This window comes from Euprymna scolopes, chromosome 38 (assembly GCF_053919585.1).
Source record: "Euprymna scolopes isolate OS-2025 chromosome 38, ASM5391958v1, whole genome shotgun sequence".
Lineage (NCBI taxonomy): Eukaryota > Metazoa > Mollusca > Cephalopoda > Sepiida > Sepiolidae > Euprymna > Euprymna scolopes.
The window spans coordinates 1,792,972-1,819,987 of record NC_136519.1 but is presented as its reverse complement, the minus strand read 5'-3'; the positions used below and the strand labels follow the sequence as shown (position 1 = coordinate 1,819,987).

The 27,016-nt window shown below is 36.4% G+C and overlaps 2 protein-coding genes across 2 annotated transcripts in view; one reads left to right on the top strand and one right to left on the bottom strand.

Annotated features, from left to right (window-relative positions):
• The window catches only part of LOC145263051 (uncharacterized), a 38,552-nt gene extending 25,511 nt beyond the window's left edge, over nt 1–13,041 (bottom strand). The window contains exons 1-3 of the mRNA XM_080119880.1: nt 12,790–13,041; nt 6,408–6,502; nt 3,638–3,716 (exon numbers count right to left, since the gene is read on the bottom strand). Coding sequence (XP_079976006.1) covers nt 3,638–3,716; nt 6,408–6,502; nt 12,790–12,861 — 246 coding nt within the window. The 5' untranslated portion in view covers nt 12,862–13,041. The remainder of the gene's footprint in view (nt 1–3,637; nt 3,717–6,407; nt 6,503–12,789) is intronic.
• Nucleotides 13,042–13,186: 145 nt separating this feature from the next.
• On the top strand, nt 13,187–22,787 carry LOC145263050 (uncharacterized). Its single transcript, XM_080119879.1, has 2 exons — nt 13,187–13,308; nt 21,440–22,787. Exon 2 carries the CDS (start codon nt 21,460–21,462, stop codon nt 21,904–21,906), a length of 447 nt encoding a protein of 148 aa, XP_079976005.1. The 5' UTR covers nt 13,187–13,308; nt 21,440–21,459; the 3' UTR covers nt 21,907–22,787.
• Nucleotides 22,788–27,016: the final 4,229 nt, after the last annotated feature.

The following is a 27,016-nucleotide window of genomic DNA, read 5'->3' as shown; positions in this document are numbered from 1 at the left end:
AACAATTTGATCTTTGAGAACTCTACCAAACTCCTCCGACAATTTTAAGTCTAAACACTTGAAATTTTAGATATAGATTCCTTGGACATGGATCGAACTTAATAAGTTGATTTGAGCCCAAAACAATAAATGATAAGGGGTCATATTAGGGGTCAAAGTTTAAAAAAATTTGACCTCTGCGGTCTCTACCAAATTACTCAGACAATTTCTGGTCTAAACATTTGAAATTTTACATAAATGGTATTCAGAAATAGGGCAAGCTTTTTAATCGGCTTGAGTCGAAAATTTGAGCTATCAATATATAAAATGTATGCATATATGTATGTTTGCGTGTCTGCCTAAAACTTTCGACACAGGTGACAAATTTTCACAAGAACAGGACCATTTTGAAGCTCGACCCTTCAGACGACAAATACAGAAAAATTGGCTAAAAACATTAATTTCTTCACCCTCAACTGGGCACTTTTCTACAGGGCGGGGTTGCTTTTTTCACCGATATTTTCGAAAGTCATCTCCTCTTTTCGATTGTCTAGCCTTAATTAAAACCTACGTCACTTCCGGTTTGGCGGTGATCGTAACAGCAAAGACGTCACATGTTTTTTCCATTCTTTTTCTTTCGTGGCACGGGTTTGAGCCTGCCTTCCTACTACCACTTTTTTTTTTTTGCTCAACACACACCTCCAAACACCTGGGCAATGCCGGGCACCTATGCTAGTACATTATATATTATATACACACACACACACACTAAAAATAAAGTAACAAAAAGTATATAAAAAGTAAGTAAAAAACTAACTAAAACCATCAAACAGATGACTAGAAATCACATAGCATCATAGAAATTAGGAACTTATGATTTCTGGAAAATTTATAATAATGAATTAATAAATGCCTTGCAAAATATTGTTTCTCTGATAGTTGGAAAATTGTCAATATGATACCAGTTTCAAAAAATTCTGGCAAAAAAACTAACCAAAAGAACAATAATAATAATAATAATAATAACAATAATAATCACCCAATAAGTTTTCTGACACTCTTTTTAGTTTCATTGCATTTTCACCCGAAACAAGGCACAGTGCCACTTTGATGTAGGAGGCTACTATCTGGGACATAAATTGCAGGAATACTATATAGGGAGTTGAGCAGCAAGATGTCCGTTTACATTACACTTGAACTTCTGCATGTCAGTGCAGTTAGGGAAGCAGGAGCCCAGAAGGGAATTCCAAAGTCTAGCTGTTCTAGGGAAGAAACTATTTGAGTAGAAGGCTTTCTGACATCTGAGGAAGAGGTGGGATTTTGCTGTTTGCAGGTTTGTCGGAGGTATTTACATTGAAGGGATACAAGGGCTTGTAGTTCCTTGGAGCATCTACCATTAATAATAGGCAGAGGGATGCAACATTTTATTGATTGAACAGAGGTTGAAGTTTAGATGACAGTTCAAGACCTATTAGGTTGGCGACTCTCCAGGAGTGAGAAACTAATACCAGATGCACCAGCCCAAATGTGACAACAATACTCCATACATGGGTGAATGGTGGCCTTGTAGAGGCACAGGATACTTTCAGGCATAAGTAATTTTCTAGCACAGTAGAAAGAGCCCACCTTCTTTGCAGCAGCCTTGCCAATGCCCTCGATATATCTGTTTCAATTCATGTTCCCTGTGAATGTTAAGACAAGAAGTTTGAACAGGTAATGTATCATTAGCTATTGGTGGTTGAGAAGTTTTCTTGTAATTATTAAAGGAAACGAGCTTAGTGTTGACAGCATTAAACGTTACCATCCATTTTTGTCCCCATTTCACTACAGACTGGAGTTCTTCCTCTAGGGTTTCCGTCATTGCCTTCGATATGTGTTCATTTGTTTTCTGCCTCATGCCTGTTATAGAGCCTGGTGTCAGACAATTTTATCAAGGAGGTCATTTATGAATATCAGGAATAATAAAGGTCCAAGTATCAACCCCTGAGGTACACCTGCATTTATATCATTATATTGACATACACCATCGAGGACAATCTGGATTCTTCTCCAATTTAAGAAGGATTTAATTATATTAAGTATTCATCCAGTAATTCCATATGATCTGATTTTCATGAGAAGACCATTGTGCCATACTCTGTCAAAAGCCTTAGATATATATAGGGCTACTACTCTGCCCTTCCCTCCTCTGCCTTATCCATGGTATATGTGTTCAGAGATTATAGTTAAGATATCTGCAGTAGAACGGGCTTACTTAAAGCCATATTGTTGGTCGGGCAGAAGTTTAGCAATTATCAGATGGTGGACTAGAGCTTGATTAATTATGGACTCAAATATTTTGGCCAAAAGAGGGAGGAGGCTAATGGGGCAATAATTTAATGGGTCAGTTCTTTCATCCGAATTCTTGTAAACTGGTACCACAGAAGCAGTTTTCCAGCACTGGCCAATATTCTATATCTCCATAAACTACTATTTACTTGTGTATAGAGTATTGTTGTACCATATTAGCTGGTGCACAAAGCATTAGCTTCTCCCTTTTAAACAGACTGCAGTAAACTTTGTGTCACATCCTGAGTGGGGAGTTGTTAGCAAGCTGAATAGCAACTTAAATGAAGCACTTGCTATTTCAAACTTGAGCGTGACCAGCAAATGGAGTCTCCTATCAAAGCACTTGCATGCATCAAAAAATAAGGTGCATCCATTTAATATTCATGTTCGTCAATGGAAATACTTTGTAAAACTGTACAATGACAGGCAAACAGAATTTTGTTTGATAAAGATGTGGTCGACCATCCTGCCTATGAGGACCAGGTGTAAAACAAGGTCACGGTTTTATACAAAAAAGAAAAGGAGCCAAGAGCAATGCAAGGGCTCAAAGCCAGTAAAGCACACACGTTGTTAAAAGTATCTTTATCAGGTCCATCAACAATCCCCAGTGGGAGCAGAAGTACTTCAGGCAATCAGCGATAAATCAACTTCACCTCTTAATGAGGGGTGGAGGACAATCCTTTAACCATATCAAAAAGTAGGAAGTAATGCCTGGGAGGGTAGCCTCCTATGCAGTGAGCAGAGCAAAATCAAATGCCAAGAACAAATGCCCTTTTCTCTTCCCTGCAACCTCTTTCTCACAGAAGAGATGTTGCAAGCTTGTCTCTGCTTTATCATTATTTAATGGCAAGTGCTTGCCTGAGCTGCAATCGATGGTCCCCTGGGGCCTGACTTCCATGAAAAACACTTGTTTATCTGAAAACACTATCAATAATTTCCCCCACTCTTTATCTATGTCTAAACCTTAATGTAGATTCCATGAACAAAGCTTCTTTCTTAGAACTGCACGCCTGTGGAACTCTTTTCCATTCTCCTGCTTTCCAACTGACTACAATATGGTTGTCTTCAAGTCCAACATGAACAAGTTCTTGATGAGCTGTCCCCTTAAGTAATCCAATTTACCAAATTTTCACTACTAACGATAACTACAACAATTTCCCATTGACTACTGTACACTCATTAACCCTTATCCTCGAGTGGCCTTTGAACCTTGAGAAGTAGTGATTCCTTTGTAAAAAAAAAAAAAAAAAAAAAAAGAAAAACAATGATTGGACACATGTATAAGCAATTTTTAAATAAAGTAAAAAAAAACAAAAAACAAATGTCTTACTTCTTTCTTTTTCATACCTGGTGGAGCATCATACATAAAACTGAGACCAAGTTTTGCTTTTTCATCTCCAAGCAGAGCCCTGCAAATTAATAATGGAGAGTTTTTTATTGAAAAAAGAAACAGAAAAAAAATAAACAAAATTGAAAAAGAAATAGAGGAAAAAAGGTCATGACCACAATCAAATTTAAGGGCATGCATGCACACAGAAGAAAAAGAATCAAAGTGAAATGAATTATTTAATTTCTTACAGCTATTTTCTGATTTCTAAGAAAAATAACAAATTACCAGCCCTTATATAAATTGCAGAGGGTATACAATAAAAAATAAAACAGAAAATCTTTTTTTATCTGATATTCTTGAAATGCATGCATTAATTTTTCAATTTTTTAAATAATTTTGATTTATACATGTAAGTAGAAAAAATAAATTTAAGTTAAAAATCAACAATTATTTCAAGAAAATTACTAAATAATAATATAATACAATTTTGATTTTAAAAAGATTTTCAAAAAATTAGGCACTTGAAAATAGTTTTTCTATTAATTGTATCTTTTGTTTTTTAGAAATGTTTTCGTATGCAAGGAGAAAAAGGAATTTCAAATCATGTTTTGTAAGCTGAAAATTTTGTAAATAAAGTCTTTTGTATCTAGAGGTCCCACTACACAGAAAAAGTGAAAAAGAAATTGAAAGATAGAAAAGGATTATTATCTCTGTTAGTGTCAAAGCTAAAAGTATAACTTAATATAAAATCCTGACATTGTCCAGAATTAAATGACAACCGATGTGTCCTCCTGCTCCATTTCTTTTTTATTCTTATTCCTTGCATATTTTATAAGATTCAATTTGAAGAAAGTCGTTCAAGACTGTAACATTGATTGGATTGGAGGAAGTGGAAGTTCAGTGACATGTTAATCCCCTTTCAAAGCACACCAGATATTATTCCTCAGTAATGAAGATCCTGGATATTTTTGCTCCAAGTCCTGAACCCCATATTTGTCGTTTGCGTGACACTGCTGTCCGAACTTTCACTTTCTGGTCACCACTTGACGCGTCTTCTCTCCACTCCAAAACGAACTTCTGCAACTTTAGCTTTTCTCTCCCCGAATCCGACTTTTCTCTTCTACAAATACAACTTCTCTGCTCGCAATCTAACTTCAGAATGCCTTCCTTCCCCAAATCACTCCTCTTTTATCTCCAATCAGGAGCATCTCATTTGCATACCTCGTGGTCACCCTGTAGGCATATAAAGAAACAGGGCAGCCATTTTTGTTTCTTTCTTCTTCATTATGAACACGAGGTAAGCCACACAAAAACGCGGTCGGTCGTTCGTGTTTCTTTTTTCTTCATTTACACCACACAGCCCCCTGATCTTCGAGATCAATAGGATACTTTGTAATCCTCCATCCAAGCAGGCCGCCTCCTCTCAGGTCGAGGCCTCTGGGGGACAACTTCTAGGGGGTTAACGTTTTCAGGTTCACTACAACGCGGGCCTAAGTCAGGTCGAGCAGCATCATTTGCTTCTCGGTGGCCCTCGATTTCCTCTTCTTCACTGCCCTCACTGCATACCGGCAATGTCACACGACGCAGGTCTAAGATATGCCAGGGAACACCATTCGCCATCACATTGTTCTTCGACTGCAATCGTGTTACGACCCCTCTTTTCCAACGAGTGGTACACTGTGCATTGGGGGGTTTCACCCACACCTCTTCACCTACTTTGATAGTGGCTTCTTCACTCTCAATTCCTGCTGTTTTGTTGCACGGATGCCGCCACTTATATGTGAAAACGGCCCTATGAGGCACAGTTGTCTCATCTTGTTTGGTCTTCGGCGAGATGTTATACCAAAACACCGCCTCTATGGGTGATACGTTGCTTTTTTCCGCAGCGGCTTTAATGGTGCGATGATTCCTCTCCACTATTCCGTTGCCATTCGGCCGATACGCTGCTCTGAAAAATTGCCTTACTCCCCACTTATCGCACACCCCCTTAAAGGCTTCTGATCGGAAAGCGGGGCCATTGTCCATTAAGAGTTCCTCAACCGGCCCTCTCTCCAAAAATATCTCCTCGATGACCCCTCCGATCGCCCATGCAGCTTCTGTCCTGATCTCTCTCCAGATGGCAAACCTTCCCGGTCCACAGTCGACCATCGACAGATACAATTTGTGGCAATAGTGTGTCACATCAATGGCCAATCGCTTCCAGTCCTCCGCAACGTGTAGCTCTCCTGCTTCGTGTCTGGACGGTCCAGGGTCAATTGATTGGCACTCTCGACAGTTCTCCACCACCTCCCTAACCTCCTCCTCGGTGGTCTCCGGGTAAATCTCTCTGGCTAGGAATAACGTTCGTTCTCGACCAAAGTGGTGCATTTCGTGTGACTCTTTGACTTCTTCCCCTGCACAGCATACCGAGGAGACCTCCTTTCCCTCCTGCAGCCAGGCCTTCGCGTGTCATCGAATCCGCCTTGTTTTTTTCTGACGGGACCAACACAACAGATACTCTCAACTGGAATTCCGCTATCAGGTCGGTGAGCGCTCCGAGTCTGCGCTTGATCAGCATTTCCGCAGCACCCCTGGAGGAGCATCTCATTTGCATACCTCATGGTCACCCTGTAGGCATATAAAGAAACAGGGCAGCCATTTTTGTTTCTTTCTTCTTCATTATGAACACGAGGTAAGCCACACAAAAACGCGGTCGGTCGTTCTTGTTTCTTTTTTCTTCATTTACACCACAATATTCAAATTTACTTATTAAAGCTTGGAAAAGTCTTACTTGTTGCTAGTTATCTCCTGTTCTTTCTGGTACTGCGCAAGCAAATCTTCTTGCTTCTTTTTATCATGTGCTGCCTTCTGCTCCGCAATCCATACCTGAAGAAGAACATTGCAAAAATTTGAAAATACTGAACTTTGTTTTAAGATGAGAAAACAGTGTTTGTGTAGATTTGTCATTAATACATTTCAGGTGAAAACATTACATACTTACACATCATGGTGAAATAAGTACAGATTTTTAAAATTACAAAAATAATCAAGTAGAAAAAGTGTCAAATGTATTTCAATCAAAAAAACATCCACAATTATGTTCTGACATATTATGTTTAAAAATGGCAGATCCTTAAGTTAAAGGAGACAAGTTACTTTGTCATACAGAATTGCTGAAAAAAATTCTCCCACATTAAAACATACAATAAAATTTGATAATTCAATAAATTCTATTTTTATTTGTAATTATTTTTCTACTGGATCATTTTTTTTTAATTTTGAAATTTATACTAATTTTGACATGACACGTGTTAGAACGATAATATGGTCAGGGAGGGGGGGGGGGGCTAGTCTTTTTTTTTCTTGTAAAAGCAGAGTTACCTCCCCTACTTTAACTCTAGATAAGTTATTGTGTTTTCATGTGAAATGACATGCTGAGAGCGGTTATCTTGAGAGAGCAACGGCGGACATCGAGGACATGCCACGTTGGGGATATTTTGGGCTGAAATTAAATTATAAGAAATAGACTTTAAATAACCTTGTTTGGCTTACAAATAAAAGGATTAATTCATAACACAAAAGAAATGTTTTCACCTGAAATGCGTTGGTTTAAAACATAACAAAGCTATACAAGCACTGAAGACAGTTCCTATTTTACAATGTCTCCCCACGGGACAGAGTTAGACACCAGAGTCGTTTTTAACGTGGAGAAAAGGAACAAAAATTAAAAATTGTCTCAGTCATGAAAGATTTCTCCACCAAAGATCAAGAAATTGAAGTGCAGCATCTGAAGAACAGCTACTACACTGTGATCTCGGCCCAAAGGACTGAAGACAGTTATTAAAACATGGTAAGTGCAAGATGAGGATAATTGTCCAAATTATGCAAATAATAAAAACAATAATACTGCATCTCAAAAATTCAAACGTGTGATGGTAAAATAACTGTTTTCACAATGTGTCTTGTATTACGCAGTCTACCAACATCTGATGGGGCGAAGGAATGACATTGCATTGTTCTTTACAATTCTTTTTTTAAATACTAGTTTGGGATGATTACATAAAATATCCCCAGTGCTTACTGCCTTGAGAGATGGTGCCTCTTGACCCAAGTAACTGAAATTTGTAGAAAGCCAACCTGATACTTTTAAATTTCCATAAAATAGATATATCTTTCTGATAAACACAAATCAATTGTTTAAATAAGATATCAAAAATATATTTTGCCTATGATAGTTCAAAAAACTTCTAAAACTTTTACGAAGATGCAACATAAAGTCAGTGAAAAAAGTGGTGATTAATGCCATTCATTGTTAATGGAATTGGGTATTTAGCAAAGAAGCCAACAAATGAAAAAAGAGTAAAAATTCAAATATATAATTCGCGAGGAGGAGGTGCTTTTAAACAAAACCGTGACTAACAAAGAATAAAATGAAAAAGGGATTAAAAAAAAAAGGGGCAGAGAAACTCTGTAAAATAAGTGGAAAAAACCTCAAATATTTATCTATGGATTTTTTTGCCCGTGTCAAAATTATCTCATCAAATTCTGACAAACTTTAAGCTGTGATTGGAGTTATCTCCCTTGACGCTCCCCTCCTTATCCACAAAATAAACATGTCCACGACACGATCGATCTCATAAAAGTTTCATTTTCCTCTCTAAAAAACAAATAAACTACTTGATAAAATTAAGTGTTTTTTTTTGTATGAAAACTTTATTCCATGACAGGTATGTACAACATAATTTTTTTCAATATTTTCATTTTTAAATGTCTTGATTAAACTAAACAAGTACCAAAATATCTAGGTAATTTTTCTGCCCATGTTTCAAAATAATCTTGTCAAATTTTGACAAACTTTAAGCAGTGATTGGAGTTATCTCCCCTGGTGTCTCCCTCATCGTCTGCCAAGATGGCAATGATATGATTTTATTAAGATTTGATTTTCCTTTGTAAAAAAAAAAAAAAAAAAAAACTACTTGATCAAATTATGCAATATTTTTTATGAGAATTTTATAACGTGTACGTATGACATAGTTCTTTCTCAATATCTTTGATTTTAATGTCTTTGGTAAACCGCACAAGCACCAAACATCCTAAAGTAAAACACCAAAACCTGTCGCGAGCACATCCCTAAAAACTAATGACAACCTCCCTAAAACAAGTGAATGAAATCCCATAATCAGTAACCTCCCCATAAAACCACTAAAAACTTCTCCCGGTAGGTAGAAGAGTAATTTATCTACGCTTTGATGGCATTTCCCTATACTCCTATAATTTTTTTTTTTTTTTTGTCTATTGATATTCATATTAAAAATCTTTTTTCTATTAAAAAAGAAAATACAACTTTGTTATATATGGGTCATGGAATTGCATTCACAAAATATCTAGTTAGACTGCTTTTAAACATTCACTTTAATCAGTTCCCTATTAATTTTTTCAGTTTTCTTATGGAATGATCATCTTTAGTTAACTATTACAAGTAATTATATTTATGCAGATATTCTACATGATTTATACTTGCATAATAGTTGAATAAAAAGGTGTCCTGGTGTGTATTTACTACACCGGCCATTTGTAAACAATCTCATATAGCTGTCTGGCGGCAGACAAGTGGCACTAATTCAGTAGAGAATTAATTCTCTTAATTTTTTTTTTTTTACTGAGATCAGCGCCTGTTGTAACAATACTATTTCATGAATATAGCGCATCTGCTACCAAAAGCTTAGCTATGGCGCGAGGGGGGGGGTTCAGAGTCGACTTTGATGCACCCAGTCAAAGCTCTCAGCAGCAATTGTTCAAACAGAAAGTTTTTCTCCAACAAACACACAGTTGTTTCAGGGTCAACTTCCGAAAGTTTCTCTATCTTCGCTGCCTGCACTTTGAGACACCTGCCTACTCCTCCAACTCCTTTCAGCAGCTGTTGGTGTTTCCTGGTGTATCCTTCAACCTTCCGGCCACCCTCAGCAGCTTTTCAGTGACAGTCAATATCAGACTAACCACTCCAGAGCCTGTCAACGTCTGGTTACCTGCTCCAGTGCCTGTAGCCATCAAGCTACCATTTCCAGTGCTGGTCAACATCAGGCTACACAATCTAGAGTCTGTCAATGTCCAGTTTCTTATACCAGTGCCCACTGACATCCAGCTCAGCAGCCCGCAGACGCTCACCTTCCAGTGCCCACTGACATCCAGCTCAGCAGCCCGCAGACGCTCACCTTCCAGTGCCCACTGACATCCAGCTCAGCAGCCCGCAGACGCTCACCTTCCAGTGCCCACTGACATCCAGCTCAGCAGTCGCAGATGCTCACCTTCTAGTGCTCACTGACATCCAGCTCAGCAGCCCGCAGACGCTCACCTTCCAGTGCCCACTGACATCCAGCTCAGCAGCCCGCAGACGCTCACCTTCCAGTGCCCACTGACATCCAGCTCAGCAGCCCGCAGACGCTCACCTTCCAGTGCCCACTGACATCCAGCTCAGCAGCCCGCAGACGCTCACCTTCCAGTGCCCACTGACATCCAGCTCAGCAGTCGCAGATGCTCACCTTCCAGTGCTCACTGACATCCAGCTCAGCAGCCCGCAGACGCTCACCTTCCAGTGCTCACTGACATCCAGCTCAGCAGCCCGCAGACGCTCACCTTCCAGTGCCCACTGACATCCAGCTCAGCAGTCGCAGATGCTCACCTTCCAGTGCCCACTGACATCCAGCTCAGCAGCCTGCAGATGCTCACTTTCCAGTGCCCACTGACGTCAAGCTAACGATCTTTACACACTATCCTGATTTTTTTTCCCTTACGATCTTTGGTTGTCAATAAAAAGGATGGTTGCTATCATCCTTTTTAACTGAACATTTTGTGTTTGTCATTTCTTCTTTGTCTTTGCTGTTACCTTCCTTTGCCTTCTAATATTCTTAGTTTTACGGTCGATTGGTTTCATCACCTTTCACTCACCTCTGCAACAAAGGTTGTAGTAAACACAAACCTCTTTCTATATATATTTATGTATGCGTATACATATTTGTTTAAAAAATTTTGCTTACCAAACTCCCCCTGGAGTTTTTGGTCTACAGACATGAAACTTAATATATAGGGTATTCCAACCTGTGCGAAACTTTATATTTGGGTTTTAGCCAGGGAAAATCCATGCAAAAGTGTGAAAATTAAAAAAATGAAATTTGCCAGGTGAAGGTCAAACGACAACATTACGCATATGCATGCGTAACGTAATAGCTATTGGTTCATGGTTTAATTTTTAGCTTTGCAGTAAACATGTCTTCATAGCTCAGACATTAACATCAAAGGAGAAAGTAAATCGTAAGGTAAACGTTTTGGTTTTGATTCTCGGTTGTGACACTAGAGTCATTTTTTTTAACTATTTAAATCATTACTATATATATAAGGTCCAATATAATAATAAATACGAAATCTGCATTTCAAAACATATTTTATGACCGGGCAATGCCGGGCGACCTTCTAGTTTGTTATATATTTTAATTTTTTAACACTTTTTTCATACCTCTGTGGATTGTAAAACAATAGGCACCTCCAACCCGTTGTGTAGAATGTCATCATTATACACATTAAGTAGTGACGTCATCATTTCGTGTGTTTACTATAGTTTGGATCAATTTCTATGGAAGATTATTTATGCAGAAATTTATGAATAAATAAAATGTACAATAAAAAAATGGGTAAAAAATAATATAAGACTTACATTTTATAAAACAAATAGATTTTTAATAACGAACTACGAAGACGATAAAATTAATTTTAACCTGTTTTGTTGATACATGTACCTATTTACAATGCCTCCCCACAGGACAGAGTTAGACACCAGGGTCGTTTTTTTAACGTGGAGAAAAGGTACAAAAATAAAAATTGTCTCAGTCGTGAAGGATTTCTCCTCCACCGAAAGAGAACAAGAAATGGAAGAGTAGCACCTGAAGAACAGACTACACTTATGAACAGATACTACCAAAAGGCCAAGTAACACAAACATAATGTCACTACAGACCTCCGTACTTTTCTGGAAAAAAAAAAAAAGCACAAATTTTGATTATAACTATATTACCGAGAAAAAAAAAATCAATAAAAATTGTTTATTTTATTTTTTTAACATAATATTGATTTTATGTCCATTTTTATTTACAACATTAAGGTAAGCGAAAAAATAATAGGGTTTTATACATATATAAAAATAACGGTAATCACCCACTTTGTGGCCACGATTTTCTTGGGGGGGGGGGAGCTTCCTTTCTACCCTCGGAAAATCTTTTAAAATTACCTGTTGCGGGGTGGGTGTTTTGGTGGGAGGCGGTGGAGGAGCGAGTGGTGTTTTGGCGGTCATAAAACAAATGTTATCAAAGGCAAGATAAGTTACTTTTCTACCTAACTGGATATGTTTTTATTTAATGTAACATGTTTATTCAGCTCGAAAAACATGCAGTGCTTACGTATTGGAAGGTAAAAAAAAAAAAACTACGAATATATGTCAGCCTATGTCACGGTAACATATATTGAGTTTTGTTTTTGTTTTTTTAACTCCTTTTCCCAAACTTACCGTGTCAAAGAGAGAGTCGGGTGCCATTTTTAATTTTCCAATACATCGGTAAACACTGTATGTTTTTCGAGCTGAATAAACATGTTACATTAAGTAAAAACACTAAAAACCTATCTAGTTAGGTAGGAGAGTAACTTATCTTGCCTTTGATAACATTTATTTACCGTTATATATTTGTTTTTTGACAACTTTTTTCGAATCTACGCTTCTTTTAAATGATAAAAAAAAAGTTAGGATGATAATATTAAATTACAATTACATCGAGTTGCATACGGGGGGAGGGGTAAAAGTGTGGCGTGCGTTTGAGGTACCTATAAAACATCCCCCTTTATTATTTAGAAAGCCATTCTTAACATGGGGATCGGGCTTTGCTTTCACCTAACAATTTAATAAATAAAATATGCCGTAAAAATGGAAACAAAAGCAGCATAATTCGTAAACTGCGTGAGAACATTTTTGGTTTTTGTCTTTCTTTAGTTGGATTACACTTTTTTAACTTATCAATCTTGATTTTAATATGTGCGAATCAATATCCGAAAAAAATAATCATTAAAGGAACAGGTGCGCAATGGTCCGTGATTATAGATTTTTACTCCATACAAAAAAAAAACCAACTTACTCGTTTGATGTTTTCTTTACTTGCTGGATGGAAGAATTTTTTGGTCATATAATTATTGAAACCTTTCCCCATGTTTATAGTCTTTTGTACAACAACAAAACACTATAATTAAAAATAAAGAATGATATCCTGCGAGAGTTAAGAGAAAACTGTGAATCTTGTAGAATGTAAACAAAATTTAAAATGTAATGACGACTGAAGACGCCAAAAAAATGGCGAATACCGGAAGTAGGTATTATAAACTGCTGAATTAAAATTAATTAATTTTTATCTAAAATTAATATTTTTATAATAAAATATATTATCTGAAAAATTATATTTATATTTTTTGTGCTGATTGATACTATTTATAGATATAAAAATATGATTTTAAGAAATAATATGTTCATTCACCTCGTAACAGTACCGGAAGTAATACATGTTTTTATCGGGTTTTGTTTACATCTAATTTAATTAATGTTTTTCTGAAGAAAATTATTTCATTTTTTTTTTATGTTTTTATAATTCCTCAGCAAAAACGTAAGTGATATTCGTAAAAAAAATACTTTTGATATAATTAAATTATCGAAAGGAATCTCTTTTTCCAATGCAGTTCAATTTATAAATTAAATTGCAATTTATTTATTGTTCATTTTTTTACAGAAAAGTGTAACTACTTATCAAGGCCCGAAAGCACTCGAGGATAAGAGTTAATGAGTGTACGGTGATCACCGGGACAACAACGTAATAATTGTTAGTGGTGGAAATATCATTTGATTATTTAGGGTTTGGCTCAATAAAAACGTGTTTACATTAAACTTGGGGACGGTCATGTTGTAGTCAGCTGGAAAGTAGTCAGTTTTCTATAATAGTCAACCATATAGGAGCATATTCGTGACCAGACGTTCAACTTTATATTATAGATATAAAATGTACGATTGTTGAATGTAATTCTTTCGATTACTTTCGTTTTGGGGGAGCATAATAATAATAAAAAAAAAATGATTATAACGGAACGAAATTTAAATTTCCGTTCCATTTTTACAACAACCGTAAAACCAAGCATTCTCTGCAAGTTTTGCCCATTTTTTTATTTATATATCTTTTTTACTCCTTTTCACCCCAAACAAGGCATATTGTCACTTGAAACGTATGGGGCTACTATTTGGGATGGAATCTAATTGGAAATTATGGGAAACTGAGCAACAAGATGTCTGTTCACATTACATTTAAACTTTTACAGGTTAGTATAGTCAGCATACAAAGAGGAAATTCCAAAATCTAGCATTTTCAGGGAGGAAAGTATTAAAGTAGAAAGTTTTCGTCATTTGAGGACCATAATAGTGAAAGGGTAGAATTTTGCTGCTTTGTTGAGTTAGTTGGGGGCTTGTGCGTCTAGGGCGGGGGTGGGGGTATTAGTGCTGTGGGTTCATCAGAGCACATCTACAAGGCCACCATTCGCCCATGCATGGAGTATTGTTGCCACATCTGGGCTGGTGCATCTACCACTAGCCTCTCCCTCTTGGATAGGGTCCAAAAAAGAGTTTTCAATCTAACAGGTTCCACTTTGTCAACTAAACTCCAAACCCTGTCCCATCACCGCAATGTTGAATCTCTATGCCTGTTTTACAAATATTTTAATGGAATGTGCTCTGAGGAGCTTGTTGCACTTGTGTCTCATCGATGTACATATTCCCGACAAACCCGTTTAGCAATAAAATCTCACCCCTTCACTGTTGAGGTACCTAAATGCCAGAAAGTTTCTGCTCTCGAACAGCTAGACTTTGGAATTCCCTTCCTGCTACCTGCTTCCAAGTGAAGATATGCTTAACAGTGAATGTGAGTAAAAAAAAACATTCCGGTCAAGTATTTATAAAAGATGTACAGGATTGCGACATTGTGGTGATGGGACAGGGTTTCGAGTTTTGTCGATAGTGTGAGACCAATTAGATTTAAGACTCTTTTTTTTAAATTTCTCTAAGAGGGAGAGACTAGTGGGTGATGCACCAGCCAAGATGTGGTAGCTATACTCCATGCGTGGGCAAGGGAAGTTATACGTTTTCAGGTGATTAAGTGTGAACATCCTAAAAAGCTTGGGAGAAAAAGGAAAAGGTATTTTAGAATTTAGAAAATGCATGGGAACATTCATTGCTGTCCAGACTAAACATTTTTCCTTCACTAATTACAAGAAACCTTCTCAACGACGAATAGCTATGGCTTATGACACATTATCTGGAAGATACTTTGCTCAAACTCCTCAGCTTAACGTTCATAGGGAACATAAGTTGGAACAAATACATTGAGGGCATTGCCAAGGCTGCTGCAAAGAAGGTGGGCTCTCTCTACTGTGCTAGATAGTTATTTATGCCTAAAGTATCCTGTACCTCTACAAGGCCACCATTCGCCCATGTATGGAGTATTGTTGTCACATCTGGGCTGGTGCATCTTCCAATAGTCTCTCACTTCTAGACAGGGTTCAAAATGCCCTGTATTTAAGAATTCAGGTGATGTCATCTCCCTCTCAGTACAGACCAATAAGTCTCCTGTGTGTCATGAGTAAGCTGCTGGAATCTATATTAAATAGAGAAGTAGTCAACCACCTCAGCAGAAATAACCTTCTTAGTGACATGCAATATGGTTTCCGTTCTGCCAGATCTACAGCAGATGTGCTAACTGTTATATCTCATAGGATTAGCGAATCTCTTGGCAAAGGCTTCCTCTCTAGGGCAATTGCTCTTGACATATCAAAGGCCTTCGATAAGGTATGGGATAAGGGATTACTTCATAAGATTTCCAGCTATGGTATAACTGGAAATGTTTTCTTGATCATTAAATCATTTCTCTCCGATAGGCTCATAAGAGTAGTGGTTGATGGGCAGAAATCAGGGGCCCTCAATATTAATGCTGGAGTCCCTCAGGGGTTCATCCTAGGCCCAACTCTCTTCCTGATATACATCAATGATCTCCCAAAACACATACTTAAATCATTCATTGACATCTATGCTGATGACACGACCATCTACGGCAACACATCAAAGGCAGTAAATGGCAAAGTTCTCTCTCCTCTGATCTTGAGCGCATGGTACAGTGGGGGAGGAGGTGACTGGTTACTTTTAATGCATCTAAAACCAAGCTCCTGTCTTTACATCATCAACGCTCTGATCCCCATCTGGCATCAACTGAAATGGGTGGCTCTCGTCCAGGAGAAGCTCCATGTTTTGATAAGCTTCTGGACTTGACATTTACTCCTGATCTGAAATGGAACACGTACATCAAGTCTGTTGCCAAGGTCGTTGGAAAAATGGTAGCATCCTTCTACCGCTCCAGAAGATATCTCACCCCTGATGCAATTCTCTATCTGTATAAAAGCCAAGTACATCCAAGGATGGAGTACTGCTGCCATATCTGGGCAGGAGCTGCTAAAAACAGCCTATCCTGCCTTGACAGAGTACAAAATAGACTTTGTGGTTTAGTGGATGATGCCCTTTTCTCTTCCCTGCAATCTCTCTCCCACAGAAGAGACGTTGCAAGCCTGTCTTTGTTTTATCGTTACTACCATGGCAGGTGCTCGTCTGAACTCCAATCTCTGGTCCTCTCTCGCCAATCTTTCAGGATAAACACCCATCTAGCTGAAACCACTGTCAAAAATTTTTCCTACTCCTTATCTGTGCCAAAATCAAAACATAGATTCCATGAACAAAGCTTCTTTCTTAGAAGTGCACGCCTGTGGAACTCTGTTCCGGTTGCCTGTTTCCCACCTGACTACAACCTGGATGTCTTCAAGTCCAATGTAAACAAATTCCTGACAAACCGCCCCCTTAAGTAAGACACTTTATCAAATCTCCAACACTAACGTACTGTACACACAATAACCCTTATCCCCGAGTGGCTTCTGGGCCTTGATAAGTGGTGACTACCTTGTAAAAAAAAAAGAAAAAAAAGAGTCACCAAACTAATAGGTCTCACTTTGTCAACTAAGCACAAACCTCTGTCTCATTGCCGAAACATGGCATCCTTTTGCCTGCTTTACAAGTATTTCAATGACAAGTGCTCTAATGAACTCCGTGCACTAGTAGCCCCTCGACAACAATACCTTCAACAAAATCCCACCCCTACACAGTAGAGATCCCCCAGATGCCAGAAAGCCTTCTATAATAGTTTCTTCCCTAGGACTGCTACACTTTGGAATTTCCTTCCGGGTTTCTGTTTCTCCAACTGTACTGATATGCAGAAGTTCAAGTATAATGTAAACAGACATCTTGCTGCTCAACTCCCTACATGATTTGCAAATTGTAGCAGAATTAGCAATAACCGAAATGGGGGGAAATAAAAAGTTTACCTCGGATACGTCTGTTATGTTGCAGGCTGAGCAGAAGAGAGAGTTCCAAAATGTCGTCCATGGGTTTTTATTACCGTTGACCCCATGCAATTCTCGCAGAATCGCGTCTACTCTTGCGCGATTATGCAAATATATAATTCCCAGCCGCTATAAAGGCAGGACGCTGGGAAGCAGTTAAGCAGTGTGTGTAGGTGGTTCTGACGGTTGGATTATTCTTTGTGGTGAACCACGTATCTGGGGGAAGCAAGTTTTCTTCTGCCTTTTTTTTGTCTCCTTCTTTCTCTACGATTATTACAGCCAAGAAATCCCTCTCTTCTAGAGGTGGGCGGTGCAGGGCGAAACTATTTCTTATCTTTGTTCCTGATTTTTGCTTACTACATTTTGCTACACAAATTATGTCCCAGATAGTCGCACTGTGCCTTGTTTGGGGTGAAAATGCAATAAAAAAATAAATAATTTAAAGTAAGTGATCTATACATATAATTTGAACCAAACTGTTTTTTTGGTGCTTATTTACATTCGTGATTTTTTTAAACTAACGCTTTTCAGGTGAAAACATTATTACATATCATGGCAAAATTAGAATAAATTCCAAAAATAACAAAAAATGATTGAGTAGAAATGTTTTCAATATATTTTAAACTAGCGGGGGTACCCGGCGTTGCCCGAGTGTTTGTTTTCGGGAAGTTTTAAAAAATGTTATGGTAGGTAAGTAGGAAGGATCAAACCCGGAGTCATGAGTAAAAGTAGGAAAATAAAGTGTGAAAAAAAACAAAAAAAAACATCTGCAACGTTAACAGTTCGGCCACCAAGAAAAGTCCATTCCAGTTGTTTAGGAAAAAAAACCAAAAAAAAAACCTACTACGGTAGGTCGGCGCGAACGTGAAAATATAATGTGAATTGTCCAGCACGCTAACCACTATGCCACAGAGCACTGCAGCTTAGTTTAGTGATTTTAAATAACTTCACATGAAAGAACTACGAAGCCAAACCGGTGTTCTCTTCTCAACTGTTCCTTGTGAACGATCCCCAAACGGTGTTAAGTGGTGGCAGGGGGAGGAGGAATTTATTAGAGAGAAAATATTTTACCACTTCCATTGATCTTAACCGATTTTGGCCGTGACTTCTCAGCAGAAAAAGTATAGAAATCTAAGATTATCGAGGAATTTGAGAAATAATAAGCCTATAACACCCCTCAGATATTGTTCTGCCGTTTGTGCATATTATATTTGCATGAAATATCTTGATTTTTAATCCTATTAAGGTCAAAATCCGACGGGAAAAAATGAGTTCATTTTATTTATATAGAGACAACAAAAAAGCATCTACCATCATGTTCTATTTAAAATGGTAAACCTTTAGTCATTTTAAGTCAAGGGAAATAATTCAGTTTGTCAAAAAGAATTGGTCATACAACTGTTCCACACTAAAACAGATGATAAAACTTGATGGTTCGATAAATTCCATTTTTACTTGTAATTATTATTTGCTACTTTTGCATATTGTGCACCAGATTTCTGTAAATGTTTGCATGGGCTCGATCGGCAGCTGATGTAAACTGCCAGAATATACCGAGCGCTGATCAAGTTGTTTAGCAAATAAAAAGTGATAACAAATGTGCTTAGCCAATAAAAAGCCAAACAGACGACTTTTAATAAATTGGAAGAAAAGGAAATTTAGTTTTTAATTTGAATTTTCATAAGAATAAGAATAAGCACTTGACAATAAATTTAATGAGCCGAGATAAATTGTTACAAATGCCAGAGAAAGTTAAAAACTCTGTAAAAAAATCAAATTATTAAAATTCTCTTGAAAAAAAATTTTTCTACTTATTTACAAAAAGAAAATATTTATTCATAAAACTAACAGTAGGTTGTTGTTGTATTTTTATTTTATTGTTTTTCCATTTTTTTAATTGTGACTAGTAGTGAATAAATGTTATTTTCTGTTAAACCTTAAACACTAGACCTAAACCCTAAATGGACACTCTAATTGTAACTTTAGACTATTCGCCCAAAACCCTGATCCTAAACAGTAACTCTAAATCCCAAACACAAACGCTAACTGTAACTCTAAACCCTAAACTCTTACCCTAAATGGAAACCCTAAACCTTAACTTTAAACCCTAAATATAAACCCTAACTGTAACACTAAAGCCTAGCCCTAAACATTAACCTTAAACCCTTAACACATACCCTAAACTCTAACCCTAACAGTAACTCTAAACTCTAACCCTAATCCTAAACCCTAATAAAAAATTTAGTTTTTAATCACATGAAAATAAAAACAAAAAAATATGTTTCTACTCATTTAAAAAAAAAATTATTAATGAAACTTACGGTAAGTTTTTATATTTTATTTTATTGTTTTTCCAATTTTCTTTTATTGAAATTAGTATCCAATAAATGTTTTTATTTTACATTTCTTAGCGTTGTTTTTTTTAATTTTATCACTGCTTGACATATCTCAGCTTTACATTGATTGAGCCCAAGCGAACATTTACGGTGTGCAACGTTCAAAAGTATCATTATTTTTCTACTGAATCATTTTTCATAATTTTTGGAATTTATACTAATTTAGACATGACATGTAAGTATGTAATAATCTTTTCACCTTAAATGCATTAGTTTTAAAGACCATTAATCTACACAAGCACCCTGTTTTTATTCTTTTTTGTTACCCTAATCAAACCTTAAACTTTTTTCCAGAACTTATTTTTATACCTTTTTCATGGTCCATTTATTTCCGTGTAGAATTTCCTATTATGGTGCTAGAGAATTCTATTTTTTTAATTTTTTTTTTTTAAATATTTAACATTTTAGACAGGAGATCAGTTTTCTATATGAATTTAACCTAAAATGATCACTCACTTTATGGCCATTATGCTTTGTTTTTTTCTGTTTATGATTATGATCAAGTTGTTAGAGAATTCGAGGTGTTTTATTTATCCATTTATTTTCAAATCTTTTAGATTTTAAAAGAATTATCACAAAATTTCCATCAAAACAAATTCTGAGATTATTTCTGAACTGAAAAAGACCATTGCCAAGAGAGTAGTATGAGTTATTGACATTTTTTTGCACGTCATATATAGGTGTATTTACCATGAATGGTGCTAAAACAAAGAGTGTTGAACATTCCGGACCGAAACTTGGTGGATAAGTCAAGCATAGATGGAAGTTTATTTGAACCAAATATTCTTGAATTACACAAACAAATATAAATTACTAGCAGGCTACTCGGTGTTGCCCGGTCATTAAATATTCATAAACATTATATTTTAATTCATACAGAAACTGAGACCTGTTTCGAGGATTATGTTTTTTCCTAAACAATTCACTTTGAGTTGAAATCGAAACCAAAACCTAAAGACAGTGAGCCAAGTATGATAAACATTAGGCTAACTTGACACGATTTTTAAAAAGTATTTTCAAGCCTACTTATTCTTAAGATAAGAAATCTGTCATGTGAACAATTCACGCATGCACATTTGTGAAACAGTTGACAAACAGATAAAAATCCATTGATGTCCCACGTACTAATTTTTCAATTTTGACCCATTAACATCCCTTTGTTTTTTAATGAAAACTAATTAAAATGTTTTCCACATGTCTGAATAACCTATATACCAAATTTCAAGTCTGTAGATGAAAATTTTATTGAGTAAATAGGTTGAGAAGTATCCTCATACATACATACATACACATTCTTACATTTATAGATATATTACCAGGCCGCCCGACTTCATGTAAAAAAAAAATTTTGTTTTAAGTTTGTTAACATCTTAAGTGAAAGTGATTTTGTGGAAGGAACCAGATTTGAACTTTGAACATCAAGGTCATCAATCAGTGTTGTTAACCACTTAACAACCATAATATTAAAATTAGCAATCTGTTGAAGTTGTGTCCCTTGAACAATATGTGAAGAGTTGCCTCCCTTGGTTGGTATAAGTGACATGTTACTTAAGCTGTTAAGTAACTCAGAGTTATCTCCCTTTGATTGCTTATATATAAAAACGAGTGTATCTTGTGTACTTTCTCTTTGTGTGTAATCATGTAAATAAACAGTCGTGTCTCTCTGCGTATCTGTGTGTAAGGCTAAAAACATGTTACATTGTTAATTGATTTGTTTCCTTTTGCTAACCATTGATATGACTTCCCATATGAATTTTATTTGAAGCAAGAAAAGTATGTTTTCTTTATTTAATTCATAATTAAATATTAAAGGTTATTAATTAACTAACACTTAACCTTCCAGAGATGCAGGGAGGCAAATAAATTGGAACAACACTTCATGATTGGAACTCTCAAATTTTACCTTTTATCCTTTCAGGCACATGGAACAGTGTCAGCATGCCAGATATTACTCTAACAAAGGAAATGAAAAGAAATGCTGTACTTGTGGCCATAGCGTCTAACCGCAGTGACTTGCAAATTGCCCGCTTCTTCAATGTGGCCAGGTCATTTGTGTTTAAGGTAAGAAATCAGCTGCAGGCATCAGATGGAGACGTGTCATCGGTGGCCAAGAGAAAGAAACATTTAAGACGGTCGGATGTTAGGACAGACGAGTTTATCCAGCGGGTCTTCGAAATCATTAAGAATGAACCCAGCAAGTCAATCCGGGCTATTGCGAAACAGCTCAATGTTGCTGATGCGACAATCCGACGAGTCGTGCATAAAGATATCACTTACAACTCAGATCTGTCTGATGCAGCTGATGTTAAGCCGTTCATGGTTGAGCACTCACAGAAAACGATTTGTAACCCAACAAATGAACTTGTTCAACTTGATCAGCATTAAATATAAACAATTCTGTTCTTTATATATTATTTAATTGGAATTCATTATTGAGATGAGTATTATTTATTAATTTTTTTATTGCAGACTATTATCTTCATCTGTTTAGTTGTTGCTTCACAATGTTTCGGCCAATTATTCTTCTGGCCTTTGTCAGGTGGTAACCACGACGGGATAGAAACTCTGAATCTCCTAACTGTATCCTCAGCAATTACTGCCTTCCATAGTTGTTGTGGTCTCACCATGTTTGGGCCAAGTAAGCCTCTGGCCAGCTTTGAGTAAGATTGAAACCGCTATCTTCAAACAATGCTCACCTGGAACCGTAGAGATTTAACGTCTCTATCCGCTGCGCCATGGGCCCCCACAATAAAATAAATTAATTCTGTTTTTGTTAAATATCAAAGCATGTTTTTTAAAATTAAAATTAGAATGCATAATTTTGTCCAACGGTTCTTCAACATCATTAACGACGACCTCAGCAGGTCAACAAAAATCATCGACAAACAGCTCCACTTGAGTTAATTCACAATCAGGCACATTACATGAAAATATCAATTAAAAAGCATTAGATATGCCATTAGCATGACTGACCATATTTAACAAAAAAATTATTTATTAGGTCAGTGACAAAGATTTGGCTAATTTAAAATTTCATTTTATAAATGAAAAACTGTGTTTTTGAAAATTTTTAATCATAACAATAACGACCGTTGAGCTCTATAACTTGATTATATCTGTCAACGAGCTTATATCTTGCTTGTAAAATATTTTAGGTTTTCATGTGAAATATGAATCTAACTTATTTATAATGAGGGTTAGAATCAAGAAGAAAGAATAATTTTGTCCAACGGGTCTTCAACATCATTAAGAACGACCCTAACGAGTCAACAAAAATCAGACACATTGCATGAAAATATCAATTAAAAGGTGATAGATATAAGTGTCATGACTGACCATATTTAAGAAAAAAAACATCTATTAGGTCAGTGCAAAAGCTTTTGCTAATTTAAAATTTTATCATGAAAATGAAAAACTGTTTTTGAAAATCTTAACTCAAAAGAATAACAACCTTTGCTCTCTATTACTTGATTCCATTTGTCAACGAGCTTATAAATATCTCGCTTATAAAATTCATTAGGTTTTGAAATATGAATCTAACTTGTATTATTTATAATGAACATTAGAATGAATAATTTTGCCCGATTGGTCTTCAACATCATTAAGGAGTCAAGGAGGTTTATTGCTGAGCTGCTCAAAGTAGTTTGGTCTGCAATTGGGCACATTGCACATAAAGACATCAATTAAAAGATGTGAGATGTAAGTGTCCTGTTACCAGTTCATGACTAACCACACCGAAAAAAATGCTTTCTTTTAGCTTGGTACAAAAGTTGCTCTTTATAAATTCTATCTGTTAATGAGCTTATAAATACTTTGTTTATAAAGTACTTTAGGTTTTCATGTCCTGAACTATCATCTAAGCTTCAACCTCTGTCCCATCAATGAAATGTTGCAACCCTCTGTCTGTTTTACAAATATATTAATGGTGAATGCTCCAATGAACTACAAGCCTTTCTATCCCCTCAACATAAATTCCCCTGACAAGCAGCAAAGTCCCACCCCTACGCAGTAGAGATCCTTAGATGTAAAAAAGCTTTCTTCTCTAATAGTTTCTTTCTCAGAACTGCTAGACTTTGGAATTCCCTACTGGGTTCCTGCTTCCCCAACTGTACTGATATGCAGAAGTTCAAATGTAATGTGAACAGACATCTTGCTGCTCAACTCCCTACATAGTATCCCTGCAACTTATGTCCTTGATAGTAGTCCCCTACATCAAAGTGGCACAGTGCTTTGTTTGGGGTGAAAATGCAATAAAAAAAAACATGCTCAATCTCATCTCATTATATTAACCTAAAGCCATCTAAATGGTTTTGCAATCCTTGAAATAAGCGATAATCTGAGGGAGTTAAGTCAGGAGAATATGTAGGATGGGCAAGATTTCCTAACCAAATTCACTTAGAAGATCTTTTGGCAATAGTGCTGTGTGAGGACAAGCTTTATCATGATGGAAGATGACTCCCTTTCTGGTGACTATAGAATATCGTTTTCAGGTCAACATGAGTTAGAATCTAGCGGGAAAATATGAATGATGCATTAATAATCTGAAAAAAAAAGAAATCGTTAGGAATTAATCATGGTGATATGTTTAAGTAATAAAAATACACTTGAAATTAATTACAATTGTTTAAAACTTTCCTTTTTATAAGACACCAAAAATTTTTATACTGATTGGATAGTTTAAGCTATGAGCATAAAATGTTATTACTTCCTGACAGAACGATATTTTTTATAATGTAAGATGGACAAGTTTGTCCAGCAGTTCCTCACGATCATTAAGGATGATCTTAGCATGCCAATAAGCACCTGAAGGTGGCTCGTTCAGGAGTCTAGTATGTTTCACTTGAAGATATCAATTAAAAGTCATCCGGTGTAAATGTTCTATACGAGTGAGGTTAGCCAGCCACAAACTGGCTTATGTCTATTAAACAGATCGTCCAGTTAGATGTCCAGCAGTTCCTCAATATCAGAAAATACTTACAACCATCGCCGAATGGTTCAAGGTTACTCGGTCAACAATCCAACACATGATGTATAGCGATATCAGATGTGAGTGTTCAATGTGTTTGATATTATGTAATCCATGACTGATGACATCACCTAACTAACATGATTTAGTTATTGCTGAGCCTGCTAAACATTTGTGTTCTCTTTAAATATAATTCACCACCACCACCACCACCACCACCCGTAACCTTTTTTTTCTAATTAACAAAACGTTTATCGTTATCATCATTATCATCTTTCACATGCTGGCATGTGTTGGACAGCTTTTAGAAATTGTCTTCCAAGCTAACCTCTCTCTGGCCAGGTCTTTATTTATCCCTCTTTCTCTCAAATTCATCTTTATCATATCCTCCCATATTCTCCCTGGCTTTCCCATCCCAACTTGTTGGATATAAAGGTGTGGCGATGTGCATTTGAAAGCAAAGGTGTACACACACACATTCTAGATAAAGTTGACCTACATTTTTGGTCCCATAAGAATAATCGGAAGCAAAACAAAGACAAAGAACTATTTACATTCCAAGGTCAGAAGTTATGAATTGCGTTATGCAAATTAGAAAAAGAGAATGTAATGTCTTAATGTTTACAATTCCAGGAATGTTGATTTCTGATTATATAAGAGAAAAATAAACAACAGAAAACGGAGAGTGCAAACACAGCGGCGAGCATGATTTGACATCGTGGCAGCTCTTCTTCGTTGAGCCACACACCAACCGACCCCTTACAACTAACGACTCTCTCTTTGTCAATGAACTAGAAGCTTAATTGTAAATAAAAATTATTCTTTGAAATTTGTGTCTGTGTTTGATTTTAAGAATAGCGACAAAAGAATTGTAAGTGTGTATATAATATATAAATTATATATACATTCAACAACACAACAAACTGATCTTGCTATCTCAACTTTTCTACACCTACTAACACACGCACTCTCATCCGTTCTTTCAATATGACCAAATCAAGAAAGTCTCCTATTCCACATACATCACCCAATACTCTCTAGATGTAATCGTTCTCCAAAGTTATCATATATAAGCCAGATTTAAGACTCACATTATATAATTTCTCTGCATGTAATACATATCACCTCTCAGCACATACAAGGTGTCTTCAATAAGTTTCCAGACTTCTTTTTGTACAGGCATTTAAAATTGTCGTAGGCTCTTGAAAATTCACTATGTTATTGCTATACATCTTATGAGATGACTGACCAATTTTTACGATTTCAGGTTCAAATAAACAGCTACAGCAGGAATTGGAATACACTCAACTAAAGCCTGATTGTCACAACTCTTGAATTTCAAAAATACAATCTGGACGTGAGGTCACTGTAAAAGAACAATATACAGTAAAAAAAAATTTAAACTTGGAAAAAATTTTACAGAAATGTATGGAATGCTTCGGATTGTTTTTGGACCATCTTGTATGAATTGAGCATGATGAGAAATGGGGGAGAAGTAAGGAAGTCAGAACACCAGCGTTGATTGACCAAATAAAGAATTTCATGGAAAAGGACTGTCATGCCTGATTGATTCTTTCATTAATTGCCAGCAAATGTAATTTTGTAATCACACTAACAGAAGCTTTCCTCTGTGGCCCAATCGTATCATTGAAGGGGAAAAAAAGGCTCCTGGACAACCTCAATAGCTCTGCCATCCAAATATACTTTCTCGAGATAATGAAGTAAAATTTTTATAGTTTTTTCTATGCACATATACGTTGCAATATTTTTGATTCATAATGGGGTATGATCCCACACAGTCGGGTGATTTTATTTATAAACGATGCTGCTAGGAACTGACGAATCTGCTACCGACCAATCAGAAACCAGAATTACTCCATAAATATTAAACATTTTCTGTAGCAGTTTCGCATGTTTTTTCCATCTCGACACAGTAAGAATCTTTTGCTCTGTAGAACTGTCCACTGCAAACCAGTCACCACTCAGGACTTGTGTGGAACAACGCGCCATCAGAAACTGTTCTGAAACTAAATATGGCTTACACTTCTAGAGGTTATGGGCCCAGCGTGCGTCTTTATTTCGATGGATCTGAATCAAAATTCGAATTGTGGAAAGTTAAATTTCTAGGATGTCTACGAATCCAAAAGCTACACAGCACTTCAAACACAACCTGAAAACAGAAACGACCCCGACTTCATTGAAAAGAACGCAACTGTCTTTGCAGAATTAATACAATGTTTAGATGACCGAAGTCTATCACTAGTAATGAGAGAAGCCCTGGATGATGGCTACAAAGCATTGAACATACATATTGAGAGAGCATTATTTATCGAAAGGAAAACCCAAAATTATTTTTTTATATACTGAACTGACCTTTCTAAAACGAATGGAAACCGAAACTATTACTGATTATATTATAAGAGCCGAAACGACTGCAAATTCTTTAAAACTGTTTGGTGAAGTTATAAGATGGTCCTTAAAGGATTAACTGAGTGATTTCAAGCCATTTACCACTGTGATAACCCAGAA